We start from the raw sequence: 17,158 nt of genomic DNA, 5'->3' as shown, positions 1-17,158 counted from the left end.
AATATTATGTCAATTTAGAATAACAGTTTTCTGTTTTAATATATTTTAAAACATAATTTATTGCTGTGTGTAACGTTTAGTTGCTGTAGTAAATTGCACGATGATGATGGAGATCAACAAAAACAGGTAAGTATCTTATTAGAAACTGTGACAACAGATGAGTAACTATGGAAACTAATAAGGAACTAGAACACAGGCAAAGAGGAACAGGGAAAACTACAACACAATCAAACTGAACAGAGCTAAATATAAAAAGTTTAAAAGAACAGCATTTGTTTGAAATAGAAAACTTTTCTCACAATTACTCAGAATTAAACTGAGTCCAGTGCTGTTTTAACTAGTGAACACATTCTTTCTTTTGCAGGATAGTTTCTTCAGGTCGGTAAAGATTGGCTACACCATTGGACACAGTGTTTCTCTCATTTCTCTCACTACTGCCATTGTAATACTTTGTATATTCAGGTAAGAAATTCTATATTTGTCAAACTATGCTTACATATAGATCTAACACTTGCCAAGACATTGTGGTTAGACTATATTTTGTTGTCTCTGTTACAGTGTAATTATACATTTTAAGCACTGAGTAATATTAATTAACTTCATGTAATTACTATAGAGTTAGGGTTAAGAATAGGGTTTTGAATTAGGCTTAGATGTATGTAATTATGCATAATTTATAGTTATTACTATAGTAACTACATGCATGTGACAAGGACACAAGTAAAATTGTTTTAGATGTATTATGTTTCTACTAGTACCGTATTTGCTTTAAGTAGTTTTAAAGAACCCATCCAAGGCAATTATTTCTAGGAAAAATGGCAGTTCAAATGAACTGAGAGTGAGCTAATATCATTTACATATTTTAACATCTTCTTATAAATTAATTGCATGAACAGTGTTCAAGAACAGGTTACAAATACAAGGTGTATATATATATATATATATATATATATATATATATATATATATATATATATATATATATATATATATATATATATATATATATATATATATATATATATATATATATATATATACATATATATTTCAAGGATAACATTTTGATTAAGCTAATGGTTAACAGGCTTTAAACACAAAAAACAGTGCTTCATGCGTATTTAAAGCCAACCCTAAATGCACCAGGGGGTGTCATGAAGCGAATCACTGAATCACTGAAGCTTTCGAGGATTAAGCAGCGAACAACATGCTTCCATCGTGAGACTACAGTGATTGATCTGGCTCACTAGAGGCAGAACTCCCTGCTAATGACAGAGATAACAGCTTTCTTACATGTATTTTCCATCACACACATTTCACCAAAGACTCCATGCCATTAGAGAATTAGAGTGCTCATGAATAAACCCATGTGATACTTTAAACCACAAACACCATTTAAAACCATTTACATGGCACCAAGTAAGCATTCAAATCATATAGGCAACATTATTTATGTATGGATTAAACATTGCATACGTTTGTAGTGGATTAGGCTATTTATGATGCTGTTTTGGTGGCTCATGCAGTAACTGCTATGGATGTATCCTGTTCATAATAAGGTGACCAGATTTCTGAAATGGAAACCAGGGACATTTCCTAGTTCAGTTGTCAAAATACTATCACTGGAATATCGGTTTTATGAATTCAAAAATGAGGACAATAAATTTTGTATGTTTTGTTTTTTAATTGTGGGTAATATAATAATTAATAATTAAAAAATGAGGACAGTAAATTTGCATTTTAGTCTTATTTTGAGTATTTAAAGTATGTACTTTATGCAAATGTAATTGTTGCAAGTGTTATTGCTTAGTTTAGTTTTTATTATTCATATTGGAAAACATACCTGTATCTCACCAACAATATAGTTAAGATGTGTGTGTGTGTGTTGGATTTTAGCTTAAATTAAACCTGTTCATCATATAAAGCAATCATGTCTCTTCAGAAGATTTGGATTAAAATGCTCTATTCATATGGACTGTTTTAAAGATCTCTTTATGAATGTTTTGAACCATCAGAGTTTGAGGGAACAGACTTTCAGTGGAGGGACAGAAAGCGCTCATATTTCATGAAATATATTATTTGCGTTTCGAAGATGAATGAAAGTTTTATGAGTTTGGAACAACTTAACAGTGAGCAACTAAAGACAGAATATTTATTTTTGACTGAAATAACCCTTTAACACGAATAGAAACCGATAATAGGGGTGTAACGATACGGTACGTAACTCGATACTGGGTTCACGATACGATACGTATCACAATATTTTGAACAGAATTTTAAAAATAAAACTGAAATTCAAATAACATATTTATTTAAAAAAACATTAAAAAATAACTTTCTTTGTTGTACATACAAGATCACATTTCTGTATTCAGACCTTCTGTATTCAGATTAACAGCTGAATAGGTTTGTCTGTCACTGAAAAAAATGTTACATTTAACATGAACCTAGAATTAAGAAGCCTAAGACAGAACTTCTTAAAGCTAAGCATCGCAAGCATCTTTTGCTTTTCCGTGAGCACAGCTGTTGCTGTGGCACTGCAGTGAAAGGAAACCACGACTTTTTCTCACGCGACCAAGTGAGAGACTGACACGAGAAAAGATTCTTGCAAGATTCAATGTGTGCACAAAACACTTACTGAACTAGAGAGCTGATTGAGACACACCCTTAAAGGGATAGTTCACTCAAAAATTAAAATTTGATGTTTATCTGCTTACCCCCAGCGCATTCAAGATGTAGGTGACTTTGTTTCTTCAGTAGAACAAAATGATGATTTTTAACTGCAACCGTTGCAGTGTGTCAGTCAAATAATGGGAGTGAATGGTAACACAATTTATAAGAGTCAAAAAATATGCATAGACAAATCCAAATTAAACCCTGCGGCTCGTGACATCACATTGATGTCCTAAGACACAAAACGAATGGTTTGTGTGAGAAACCGAACAGTATTTATATAATTTTTTACCTCTAATACACCACTATGTCCAACTGCGTTCAGCACTCGGTTAGTGAGGTCTGATCACGCTCTGACAACGGCAGTGATGTCTTATAATTATAATTCATTCGGCCCTATAATACACCCGGCGCAATGCGACGCAAGGCGCAGCGCAAGTGTGTTTGCTAGCTTGCGTCTGCCGCCGTTTGTGTTTTCCCGTTCAGCGCCACGTCCTTAAATTAGTAAATGCATTTGCGCCAGTTAGTGCGCCCATGGGCGTGCTGGTCTAAAAAAGAGGTGTGTTCAGGCACATTGCCGGCGCATTGCTATTTTAAGGAGCTGAAAATAGACTGCGCCATAGACCAACTCAAACCTAAAGTCTAAAGTTTGAAGTCAATGGCGCAATATTTTTTGTTAGAGCGCGTTGGTAGAAACTGCGCGTCCACAGTGCGCGTTGACTTTGCTTATTACACACAGGGATGCGCATCACACAAACATGCCAAATATTAAAAACAAAAGGATTACAGTGTAAAAGAATATTATTGTGTAGGCTACATACATATAAAAATGTAATGATGAATAGTCATTGCGTGTATTAGAATTAGGCTACCTATTTTCAATTCAGCCTATTACTACTTATAATGATGAACGAAATTGGCTTATTAATTGAACAATCGCGCCAATACACACACATATATATTAACTGACTCATTGCGCGGAGCTATGTGAAAGCCTGCATTTGCAAGCCCGCTTTAACTTTGCGCACGAGCAGATCGGTTTCTTTGCTTGAAAAGCGTTCAGCTTTTCCGCCAACAAATTCCGCCATGTAAATAGCAATCCGCCATGGCGCGGGCGCATCTCGCTCTTAAAGGGAATGGGGGATGACACTCTGATTGGTTTATTGAACGTTACGCCCATTACTCATTAAGAGAATAGGGACAACCCATTTCAAAAATGCGCCCCGGCGTTCCGTCGTTAAAATAGCAAAAGTGCATTTGGACACGCCCTGAGTGCACCTGCGCCGTGTGCTTTACGCTTTGCATTTAGATCGTTAAAATAGGGCCCAATGAGTGCGCTACTAATGTTCAGTTCAAGAGATTTCTGCAACTGCGATGAAAACACACGTTACGCTGCTGCAGAGTAGGTCACGTCGGCAGCTCAATCAATAGGATTAGACTGCTGTCATATCGTAAAAGTATCGCCACCACTCTATAATACATAACGTAACATTTTTGCATTGCGAAATATCGTACTGTGATATATATCGTTACACCCCTAACCGATAACGATTGATAATTGATGATAATAATATTGTGTCCAGGTTAAGTTCTTCAGTAATTAGTCATTTTGTTAAGTTCAGTAAGATTGACCAAGTAATCAGTGTAGCTTGCAGCCTCCTCTGTTGATTAAAGTAGCGATACTGTATGTAGAATTTAGAAACCCCTGTTATTGGCGACACCTGTGGCCATTATGTGAACTGCAGCCAGCAACTTATTGCTTGTGCTCGCACTCATGCACACGTAACGTACAAGAGACTGAGCGTGATTCAAGACCCCGATATACTTACAGCAAAGTTCTTTTTTTGTTATTAACTTAAAAGTAAAAGTAGTTGGAAATACCTTTGCAGCGATAGACTTTTAACAAACATCCTGACACCATCCATGCTGTGCTGTGCACTTTCCTCTCAATAACAAAATAAACACAACAAAAAAAATGACAGCATGAGAAACAGCAGTTAAGAAAGCATCTGATCATAGTGATGTGAATATGTTAGCACAAGCAATTCACCAGCCTCATGATGATAGATGAGGTAATTAAAATTGCACTGTTTGGTTATAAAGTTTGAGACTATAGACTATATAGATCTGGCTATGTCAGACTATAGTTTGAAATAATCCCTTTTCTTTACATGACACATTGACAGTACAGAATGGCTCTTTCAGCATTATCCTGAACATTGTATAAGCATTCATTTCATATGTGTCATTGAACGGAAGAGAGGATCTTGGGAGTGCACGTAAATGTCACATCCTTTTGATTTTCCCAGCAAAAACATCCTGAGTCCTTCACATAAAAATACATGCTTTCATAGACAACCTAGGAAGTTGGGAAAGGTCTTGTTTTTTACTTTTCATTAGAAGCTTGTTCACACATTTGCAATAAAAAAAGCAATTGATACATAAAAATATAGCCTTCTTACAGCCTCTTTAAAATATTCACTGTACGGTGTGCTAACCAACAGGCTATGTTGGTCTGGCTTTTTTACATTGTATATGCAGGCTGTTTAGAATGTGCTATAAAATGGGCATTTTTGGGGACATGACTCCAAAAACCAGGACTGCCTCTGGTTTGCATCAGTTCGCCAAGGCTGACCTATAAAAATGCATAAGTTCTGCTGTAAACAGTCATAAACGGATACTTACAGCAATTCACAGCACACTTATTACAGCGGCAATCCTCCCTGGAGCATCCTGGGGTTAAAGTGCTTTGCTCAAGGGTACAAATATGATAGTTCATAGCTTCCCCTTCTGATTACCAACCTGAGCTTTAAATACACCACAACCCACCCTAAATGCTGTCATTCCCATCAGTAATAAGGTTCATGTGTATCACCAGAGTACTGCTCCTCAGTAAAGCTACTCGTGTTCAGCTCTGCAGCAATGTAATCAGTCCTAATCCCATCTCTTAACACTATCTGCACTCGAACTGCAGGATTAAGCAGTCTTAACCGAGACTGTATCAGTCTGATGTGGGATTTCAGGGACTGACAGGGGTTGAAGACCTGATCACACCTCAGGTTATTATTGCCGGTTTGAACACTTGCTCCCACTCCATTGAATGACTCGTGTCACAAGTTGTCATTGCTTGGTGGAAAGACAGTCTGTGGTCTAATTAAATTGTTCCCTTACCAAGAAACACTTGGTAAAAATTTTATAGTGTCTAAATCTGTCAGTGGTATATGTCAAGGTGATCCTGCAGATGGCCACACACTAGAGATGCAACATAGGCCTGTGTATCTGTAAAATCATGCTGATAGTGTCAGATCACAGCATGTGAAATGAGCAAACCAGAGACACCATGCCTGTGCATGAGTGCTAGGTTAAAGGAAACATACTGATTTGACCTTTAACTCAAATGAATGTAAAGTTAAAGTCAGTCAGGGAGAACTGCGATGTTATGCAATGAGAACGGCAACTTGTATAACCAACACTGCTTCATCACTGGTTCACATGTGTCCATTTTTTTTGCTAAACTAAACATAATTTGTTTATCCAAATGATTTGACCAATGTTTTTGAGTTTTACTTTTAGCTACAACTAAAAAAGTCCATGCAAAAAAAAAGAGATTTTTAAAAAAGTAAGGGCTAGATGCTGTAGTAACCACAAAAGCGAGATTCATTGATTTCGGCCTGCTATAACATATAATATTTTTGACCCATCTCAGCAGACTTTTGCCACAGAAACAAAACAATTGGATTTCCGGAGTAATCAATAGTAACTTTTCCACACATTGTTTAGAATTCATCTTACTGGACACATAATTATTACAAATTGAAGTAAGACATCACCAATGAAGGTAGACAAATGAAAATCCAATACCGTAAGTCAAAAACCAGACAAATTCTAGGAAACTCAATATGAAAAGACTTTTCAATGATGAAATTGGTAGACAAAAGAATGACTGGTAACACTTTGCAATAAGGTTTTATTTGTTGACAAATGATTAACACCACAACTGTGACTTTGTTCCATTTTGTACAAAATAGAGGTATTTCAAAACAAACATGCCTGTTAAACATTAAAGCACACTAGTTTGATAAACGGTGTAATTCTTTTCCATATCATGTTGAATATTGACAAATTTATCCACAAATAATGTTTTGGGGGTTTCTTTTCAATCAAAAACTGAGGTGCATAAGCTCAGATCAATGAGGCCTATGATCAATCAGTTCCAAAAATAAATACAAAACTTGTTCTAATTGAAAGAAAACAAGTAAAACAAGTTTTGACCGGGAACACAAAGGTGTTACAGTGTTTTCAACACAGCACAAGAGTTAATAATAAGCTAGTGAAAGCTAAGTTTCCTCTAAATTATTTACAGGTCTTCATTACATGCATTCCTTGTCCCCAAATTCAGTAGACCAGTGATAATACCTCTTGTGGTGAGATAATGACATTACATATGTGACAATACAGTAGTTTATGTACATTTTTTAAATATAGCTTTGTGAGAAGTACATTACCATTAAAAATTTTGAGGTCAATTAAATTAATTATATATAAAAATATTTTTTCTTTTAACAGAAATTACTACTTCAGCAAGGATCCAAATCAGCATTTTAAAATGATTTTTGAAAGGATCATGTGACACTGAAGACTGCAAATTTTAATACTATTCCAAGTCAAGTCACCTTTATTTATGTAGTGCTTTTTACAGTGCAGATTGTGTCAAAGCAGCTTTACAGTGAAAGAAGGAACATAATTTTGGCTGTACAGCAGCTCTAGAAGAAAATGGTGTCACAATATTATTATAATATTATTAATTCCACGATATGATTGTTTTTTTGTTTTGTTTTTTTCAAATACATATTATTTCTTTCATAGTCATGAGTGACAATGGGATTTATTTAGATTATTCTGATAGGGGACCCAGCAATCAATTTATTATTATTTATTATTATTTTGTATTGTCTTGTATTGTGTTATAATCTAACAGCCTATACAGCATGCCAGCTTTAAATATGTAACAAACTGTAGAATATTAATCTTTTCTTTGCACCAGAGCTCAGAAAAAACCCAGTGTTTAAAAAAGTGTCAGCTGTTCTACAAGTGTGAGGTATAGACAATATAAACAAAAGAAATAATGTTCAGGGTGTTCTGGTACTATCAGAGTGCCTGGATGTATTCTTAAAAAAATAGTTCCCTATTAAATGAATATTATGACATTATTTACTCTTTTATGCCTCCAAACCCTCCAAATATGACTTTCTTTCTTCCATAGAGTAGATGCAGTGTGGTCAGTATTTTGTCTGCATGCCATAGCTCAAAAATATTAAATAAGCATGTTGGACATGAGCAGCTACTTTGAATTTTAAATCAGATTTTGTGAATTCCCATGTTTACAGTAAGTAGAAATGACAGTGTGTGAAATGGACATCACAATGCAACAAATTATCTGTTAAACGAACCCCTTTGAAGGACAGCTCAATTAGGATTTAATTTGTAGTGTAATTAGCTGTCATTTTTTCCCATTATTAGTTCCAAGGACAGGATGTAATTAGGGGGCAGGGGACTTCCCATTCAGGCTTAACATATTTTAGGTTCAGTCCATAAGTGTGGCTGATTGTATTCCTTGTATTCCCTCAGGAAACTCCACTGCACGCGGAACTACATCCACATGCACCTGTTCGTGTCCTTTATTTTGAAAGCCATTGCTGTCTTCGTCAAAGATGCGGTGCTGTATGATGTTGTTCAAGAGTCTGACGACTGCTCCACTGGCTCTGTAAGTTCATTATTGCACAGTCTATTTATTTATTTTCTCATAGATCCCTCAGCAGTCTGTAATAGTTTCAGTTAGCAAACCATGTGAGATCCACACGCAGCAAACCAAGTATTCATCTAGCATTGTTAGTAATCAGCATAAATATAGTATATCCCAACTGACCACGTTTACATTTTTTTCATACTCATGGGTCTCGTGGTGTGTTAACAGAAGTGTCTTGGGCCTCTCGACTGTTATGTCTGCTGCTAAACATCCACGGGCATAACTTCACACTCGCTGCTGAATTTACTGCTGTTGGTGACCTCTGTTTGAACCAGCTTGCGAAAATGCTTGTTCCAATCATTCTGGATGGCGTATACTCCCACTGTTATTGTTGTAGGCCCTCAAGCCAATTCAATTTCACAGATTTTTCTTTCACAACATTGCAAAATCACAAAATGTGATGTGAATTTTAGGTCATTTTTTACACTGACACCATAGGGTATATCTTTTGTGCTAGTTTTACAGTACTGTGCTAGCAAACTGATGTATACTGGTTTGCTAGTGTCACACTAATCTTCTTATTTAGTTTAACCAGTAACATTTCCAGAAACTCCACCAGGACTATAGCTGGTTGACTAGTCTCACCAGCTATGTTTTGCTTAAACACCATACTAGCCCCAAACAACAAATCAACCAACAGAAATTTGTAATAGCAGATGGGGGAAGTGACAAAATTAAAACTAAAAAAGTGGATAAAAGAGTGTCAGTGACAAAATTAAAATTAAACAATGCAAGTAAAACAACAAAACTAGTAAAACTAGTAAAAAAGCAAGTAAAAGAGTGACAGTTACAAAATTAACATTAGACCATGCAAGTAAAAAAGTAAAAGTAGTAAAAAAGACAGGTAAAAGGGTGACAGTGACAAAATTAAAATTAGACCATGCAAGTAAAGCAGCAAAACTAGTAAAACTAATAAAAAGCAAGAGTGACAGTGACTAAATTAACTTTAGATCATGTAAGTAAAAAAGCAAAAGTAGTAGTAAAAAAAAAAAAAAAAAAAAAAAGACAGGTAAAAGGGTGACAGTGACAAAATTAAAATTAGACCATGAAAGTAAAACAGCAAAACTACTAAAACAAAAAGCAAGTAAAAGAGTGACAGTGACAAAATTAAAATTAGACCATGCAAGTAAAACAGTAAAACTAGTAAAAAAGCATGTAAAAGAGTGTCAGTGACAGAATTAAAATTAGACCATGCAAGTAAAAAAGCAGAAGTAGTAAAAAAGCATGTAAAAGAGTGACAGTGACAGAATTAAAATTAGACCATGCAAGTAAAACAACAAAACTAGTAAATCTAGTAAAAAAGCAAGTAAAATAGTGTCAGTGACAGAATTAAAATTAGACCATGCAAGTAAAACAACAAAACTAGTAAATCTAGTAAAAAAGCAAGTAAAATAGTGTCAGTGACAGAATTAAAATTAGACCATGCAAGTAAAACTACAAAACTAGTAAATCTAGTAAAAAAAACAGGTAAAAGGGTGACAGTGACAAAATTAAAATTAGACCATGCAAGTAAAACAGCAAAACTGGTCAGATAAATTTTTCATGTTTCCATCTAGACCTGCACCAGATCAGCTTAAACCAGTCTGGATCAATTCATGTTTGTTTTAGTTGTTTAGTTAAAAATAATATTTAGCATGGTTGTTCCAATCATCATTGCCTGACTGCAGGGGTGTGTTTAGGTTATTGGGGGCCCTAACCAAAATTCCAGGAGGGGGCCCCAGCAAGCGTGTTCAGGGGCAGGGTTGAGGGGTCTGTAGTTTACTTTTTTGTAGTGAGTATATTGTGATTTTTCCCTTCCAGCCTCATACTCACCCGTCCCAGAGTGACACCCCATAAGCACCACCACATTCACTAAATGCATCAAATGCATCTGATCTAGGCTACATGTAATTCTGAAACAATGTGTATGTGTGTGTTATCAACATGTCAATTTATTATAAGCAACACAAGACTTTAACAGCCAATGAAATTTACAGCTGGAGAGACTGGACTGATTTTCTACCATTTAGTGTCAATCACCATCTAACTCAGTTAAGAGCCTTAGATGTTATATGGTCCCTGGATCATAGGTTTTATCAGCTGGCAATTTTCAATGCACATTAAAGAGTGCAAGTTGCAACTATTATTAACAATGGAAAGATGAGGCTTATCAGTATGTCACAATATCACCCTGTTTGGACCCTGTTTTGCACCATTTCCTGCCATCATCATAGTTATGCAATTCAAGTCAATCATTTATTTTGTATATACTGTATAACAGTACATGGCAACTAATGCTGTATAATACACATGGTAATCAGTTGGTACTACATTAACATTGAAGGTTAAAATGAACCAATTTGTTTACAAACTTAAATTACACTTAAGGAAATTTTTATAATAATAAAGTTATAATAAGCATACTTACTTTAAAATTATTTCTACTCCAGTTCGTTTTTTTAAATATAGATCAATTAAATGGTGGCTGTCAACTTGACAGATTTATTCAAACATGCATTAATTAGGTGATTAAAGAACGTTAAAAATATATAATTAATATGTAATATGGTGCATATATTTAGCCAAATGCTCCTCTCTAGAGTTAATTTTTCTAGCTGACTAACGAGTTTATGGTCACTGAATATGCTTGTTCTGAGGTAAATGTGACGCTACGTTTGTTTGTTTACTAGCTTTTTTATTACCGTCTTTCCATGGTTGAACACTGAGTAAGCGATTACACGAGACATGATAAGGATTTTGGTTAAGTTGTTCTGTATCTTTTAACATACCTTTAGGTGTTCATTCATGTTTATTTTGCGCTGTAACTTGTATTATAGCAGAGGAGAGTATCAGTTTACGTGTGCGTCAGGCTGCCTCTTCTCTTTAACTGTCATTAATCTGTCAGGAAACATAAAAGAGCGCCAGATCCGTATCCTCTCAGTCTTGCTTTTTTAAGCGGATATACGGAAATCCTTTACCTTTCCTAGTGGGTATAAGGCATATACCTGCGTATCACGTAGACTACACCACTGGGGGGATCTCCCTAGGGAGAAATCGTGCTTTGCGTGGTGGGTAAACACGCTACTGCCTGACTGCTAGTAATAGTGAAGGACATTTTCTGACATGACTCAGCTGTTGAGCTGACTATTGATTGAACTTGACAAAAGAGGATAAACCTCTCAATAAATGTTCTTATCTCAATGTGTAGAGTGAGTGTGCTTCTAAAGCAGGGGTCTCAGGGTGCTTTCACATTAGCACTTTTGGTGCGCACCCGGGTTCGATTGACGTCAGAGTTCGGTACGTTTGGATGATGTGAACACGGTCTTCTGAACTCGGGTGCGCACCCGCGAATCGTACCCGAGTCCGCCAAAAAAGGGTGGTCTGGGGTGCGGTTCAAGTGAACTCCGGTACGGTTCGTTTGTGATATGAATGCAAACGTACCAAATTGCGGAAGTGAACCGCTATTAGTGCCGTATTATTTGATAAAAATGTGAGTTTGTGTGTGTTTCACTCACTTTCCCGATGAGCGTGAGTCACGTGCTGCAAACAGAGAGCTGTAGCGTAGCTTTTCTCATTTCTGCTCGCCTTCAGCATTGTACATTCGCGGCAGATAGACGCAAGAGCCGTTATGAACAAAACCAACGGTTCAAAAACAAAAATATAAAAGTGAGGAGAGCAACGTTATGCATTTTGCCACCTTCTCCTTTGCATCGTTACTAAGCAACGTAGTAAAGAGCTGCTGGTTTGATGACGCAAACGAACCGCGGGTCGGACCCAAATAATATAATGTGAACACAGTCCAGTGGGCGCAGGGGGAGGGGGGAGCAATCGAACTCGGGTTCGGTCCAGGCAATCGAACCAAGTGTGAAAGCACGCTCAAACTCAAATTGGCTGGGCGCCATTGCTGTGATTGACACCTCATAGGAGGGCCATTTTAACATTCAAGCACAAGAAAGCACATTTCAGAAAATGTACTTTCCTTTGCATTATTTCTCATGTACTTCAAATTTCATTACTAAAATATTTTTGTCATATTTAAAAAATGTAAACAGCAGTGTCTCTATCATTGTTACATACAGTATTAGTTTTTAACAGTTAGTGCAAACATTTTCCCTTACTTTATTTTAGCTTAAATAACAACAAAATCTTGCACCGAACAACACTGTACTGAACAAATGCAATCCCTGAATACATTTGTGCACTATTCTATTTATTGCCAGACACCTGGCAGCACTTCTGCTCACACAGCTGAGCCACATTTGTCCAAGATGCCGTTTGAGCATCGGTAGCGTTTATCGGTTGCATCGGACATGATTTGGTGGTTTAAATCGACGCTTGCGACTTGCGCAAGTGCTTTTACTCTGGGCAAGCATGCTTATAATAGAAGCGACGTGGTCGCTGACGCTCCTGCGGTGTGACGTGCTCGTTTTTTCAAGTGCGCCTATGCTGCGGCGAGATGAATACATCTCAACTTTTCAGAATGCCAAACAGCTGATCATAGCTGTACAGAGCAGGTTTTTTTGTTTCTTATCTCCATAAATATATCTCGTAGTAGAGCTAATGCAAGAACTAGAAATCAATTTATCCTTTGCTGAAACTTAGCGTAGCAACGACAGACGCCATGGGAGCGAAAGCACTTTGGAAAGAAATAGCAATATGTGAACGGTGACGTTTTTTTTGCATATCAAAGAAACAAAATAAATTAATGCAATGTCCATCTTTCTTGAAACTGTGTTCCTCATCCACTTTCCTTTTTGGTTTGGAAAAAAACATATTTCATTCGCACTTTGCAGCCCAACAACAAATAAACTACGAAAGCCCCGAACCAGCTCTCTCCTTATCAAATCTGCCTGCGTGCAGATTTTTTTTTAATAGAATCATGCCATTCTTTTGAATATGGAATAGGGTATGAAACAACTAGAGAATAATAATAACAATATTTTAGCAGGGCGGATTATGTTTTATTTTTGAGATCTGTTGCGGGCTGGGTGAGGGGTTGACGGTGGGGGGGGCATAAATGGCCCGCGGGCCGACAGATTGAGACCACTGTTCTAAAGTAAAGTGCCCTGCTGTAACACATGTCCAGTTTTCAGATCTGGTGTCTCTCAATGTCTGCAGTTTGAGCAGGAATTTACAATAGATCAAGGCCGTCTGTGAGATCTTCAGATGTATGATTCTCTTTCAAACTCTTTCAAGCGTTTGACTTTTAAGGCAAGTGGATTTTAAATGCAAAATGCTTTTTACAACAATGATTGTAGGTACAAACAGGTTTGAAATGGCCTGAAACACTGTAGCAGAAAGGATGCACACGTTTAAATGTAGACAGTCCAATCGAGTTGCTCTTTTCACGGGTCATTTGCTGAAAATTCATGTCGCTCCAGGCTTTTTCTGTGGAACAAAATGTCAAATGAAAATGTCTATGAAAACTGGTTCTACCTCAGAATTTACCCCCAAAAAAAAAATAGTCACAAAAAATTCTAACATATTCTTATTTTGGTGCCAAAACAAATGAATAGCCATCTCTTGACATAAATTGCAAAAGCCACAGTTTACATCTGTATCTACAATTCATACTGATTCGTACATCAGAGATTTGGATCCATGTTTTTTTTCACCCATTACAGAGCCTATATATTACACTGCTAATATATAGGCTAAACAGTGCCCCTCAAAACACCTTACATCATTCATCTGCATAAAAAAAATATTACTAATCTACTGTGGAATCAGTGAAATATTCACAGCTAGGTTATGTGTCAAGCTGACTTATTAGCGTTATTCTCACCTTTAAATAACAGTAGGCCCATGGGGAATGGCAGAATGACTGATTTCCATGAAACCAGTGTTACAAAAAGAATTAGTCAGAGTGGTTTTATGTATGATACATAATAAATGCATTATAAAAAGCAGTTGAGAGGTCCGGCTCAGCAGAAGGTGTTTGTTAGCCATTTGTGTAGTTGAGCCTGCAGCGAAAGCTTTCTATTTATTTCAGGGCCATGTGCCCTGAGCAAGAGGCTGCAGCTCTCAGAGTAATTTGGGATGATTTGTGTGCATTAGAACTATGAGCCGGATCCATTCATCCTGCGCTGCCTCATTTTACAAGCCCAAAAGGAGAAAGCATCATTCAGAGCCTTCTGCTGTCTAAACTGTCAATTGCTTCATCCACCCAATTCTTTTCTTTTGCCTCTAAGGCAGGAGCTCTCATTTTTAAAAGTGTTGCAGAGAGGAACAGAATTTAAGATGTGTTAATCTTTCTATGATCCTCAGATCACGGAGCTCAAAGAAGTATTTTTAGAAAGACTGAGAGTTTTATTGTTATGTACAAAACTACATATTTTCAAAATCAAGGTGGGTGTCTGAACTCGACCTATCAATCTTTTGGAAGCCCTAGGTAATAGGTGCTTTTAAAGGGATAGTTCACCCAAAAATTCATTTACTCACCCTCAAATTGTTCCAAACCTGTATAAATGTATTTGTTCTGCTGAGAAACAAAGGAAGATATTTGGAAGAATGTTTGTAACCAAGCAGATCTCGCCCCCCATTGACTACCATAGAAGGAAAACAAATACTATGGTAGTCAATGGGGGGTAAGATCTGCTTGGTTACAAACATTCTTCCAAATATCTTCCTTTGTTGACATAAAATTTACTGGCCATAAATATATGTTTTACTGTTTTTGCAAAAGCAGACAGGTATGATACCAAACTTTTAGATACCAGTGAATATTCATAATTCTCTATGCCAATTTTGATACCACAGATAAAAACTACTAGCTTAACTAACTAACTAAACATTATTAAAGACAAGTAAACTGTCATGAATTGGTGGTGTTGGCTGTTGTGGCAAGCATTGAGCGACGTCAACAACTGATGATCCAAACGCAGTTTATTGAGAACACAATCCAAAGTCCATTGCTGTGAACCACGAGACAAGACTTTGCAACGAGACAAACAATAGAACAGGGTTATGAGGAGAGAGACACAGGAATAACGAGGTAATGGGAAATAGCTGCACATGATTACACAGATCAGACAGACAAAGCATTGTGGGAAACTGAGTCCATGATGTGTGTATTGTCAGTGGCAGCTGGCAGGTGTGACATAAACAGTCAGTAATAAAATAAGAACAAATAATCAAATTATAAGCAATAGCACATATAAATACAATAGAACAAAGATACAAATGAAATAAACAGTGATTTTCAGGTTTTTCAGTCCGGTCTAACAAGTTCCCTTTCGTGTTTTGCGCCTAAATATTTAAATTGGCAAGGCTCAAACTTTCATGGCAATGCCACAGTGGCCCGTCAACTGTTCCAAGCGTTGTTCACATTTGTTCATGCTCATGTTCTCACAACATTGTTTTTTTAGTTTTCATAAAAATGTTACTGGCCAACTGGAGATTGACACCATTTCATATTAGCCAATCACCGATTTTTACTTGCATTTGGCGCTTGGTGAGTGTTAATTTTAGGCCCTGTATGTATGCATGTATTATTTAATTTATTTAAAATATTTTCTTAAGCTATCTTTAAAGGTGCCCTAGAACCAGTTTTTACAATATGTAATATAAGTCGAAGGTGTCCCCAGAATGTGTCTGTGAAGTTTCAGCTCAAAATACCCCATAGATTTTTTTTTTATTAATGTATTTAACTGCCTATTTTGGGGCATCATTAACTATGCACTGATTCAGGCTGCGGCCCCTTTAAATTGCGCGCTCAACCCCCTTTACAAAGTTCACACAGCTAATATAACCCTCAAATGGATCTTTACAAGATATTCGTCATGCATCGGATCATGTGAGTGATATGAGTATAGTATTTATTTGGATGTTTACATTTGATTCTGAATGAGTTTGATGGTGCTCCGTGGCTAAAGCTAACATTGCACACTGTTGGAGAGATTTATAAAGAATGAAGTTGTTTATGAATTATACAGACTGCAAGTGTTTAAAAATGAAAATAATGACGGCTCTGGTCTCCGTGAATACAGTAAGAAACAATGGTAACTTTAACCACATTTAACAGTACATTAGCAACATGCTAACGAAACATTTAGAAAGACAATTTACAAATATAACTAAAAATATCATGTTATCATGAATCATGTCAGTTATTATTGCTCCATCTGCCATTTTTTGCTGTTGTCCTTGCTTACCTAGTCTGATGATTCAGCTGTGCACATCCAGATGTTCTGCCCTTGTCTAATGCTTGAACATGGGCTGGCATATGCAAATATTGGGGTCCTACATATTAATAATCCTGACTGTTACGTATGAGATTCACCTGTTCTTCTAATGTCTTTTAAACAAATGATATTTACACAAGAAGGAGGAAACAATGGAGTTTGAAACTCACTGTATGTCATTTCCATGTACTGAACTCTTGTTATTCAACTATGCCGAGGTAAATTCAATTTTTGATTGTAGTTCACCTTTAAACACAATACAAATAAAATTATTATTCTTGAACACACTGTCTAGGTTAGAAGTTGGTAAGATTTTAAAATGTTTTTGAAAAAAGTGTCCTATTCTCACCAAGGCTGCATTTATTTGATAAAAAAAATACAGTGAAACAGTAATATTGTGAAATATTATTACAATTTAAATATATTTATTTAAAATGTAATTTATTCCTGTGATGGCAAAGCTGAATTTTCAGCATCATTCATCTTCAGTGTCACGTGATCCTTCAGAAATCATTCC

The 17,158-nt window shown here is 36.3% G+C and overlaps 1 protein-coding gene across 2 annotated transcripts in view; it reads left to right on the top strand.

Annotated features, from left to right (window-relative positions):
- The window catches only part of vipr1b (vasoactive intestinal peptide receptor 1b), a 75,272-nt gene that overhangs the window by 44,586 nt on the left and 13,528 nt on the right, over positions 1 to 17,158 (top strand). For both annotated transcript variants that reach the window (XR_010893738.1, XM_067377310.1), the window contains exons 5-6: positions 365 to 462; positions 8,302 to 8,437. Coding sequence is in view for 1 of the 2 variants with exons in the window: in XM_067377310.1 (XP_067233411.1) it covers positions 365 to 462; positions 8,302 to 8,437 (234 nt within the window). In the remaining variant the exon portion in view is untranslated. The remainder of the gene's footprint in view (positions 1 to 364; positions 463 to 8,301; positions 8,438 to 17,158) is intronic.

The sequence above is a fragment of the Chanodichthys erythropterus genome, chromosome 23, assembly GCF_024489055.1.
Source record: "Chanodichthys erythropterus isolate Z2021 chromosome 23, ASM2448905v1, whole genome shotgun sequence".
Lineage (NCBI taxonomy): Eukaryota > Metazoa > Chordata > Actinopteri > Cypriniformes > Xenocyprididae > Chanodichthys > Chanodichthys erythropterus.
This window is presented reverse-complemented; position numbering and strand designations above follow the sequence as displayed.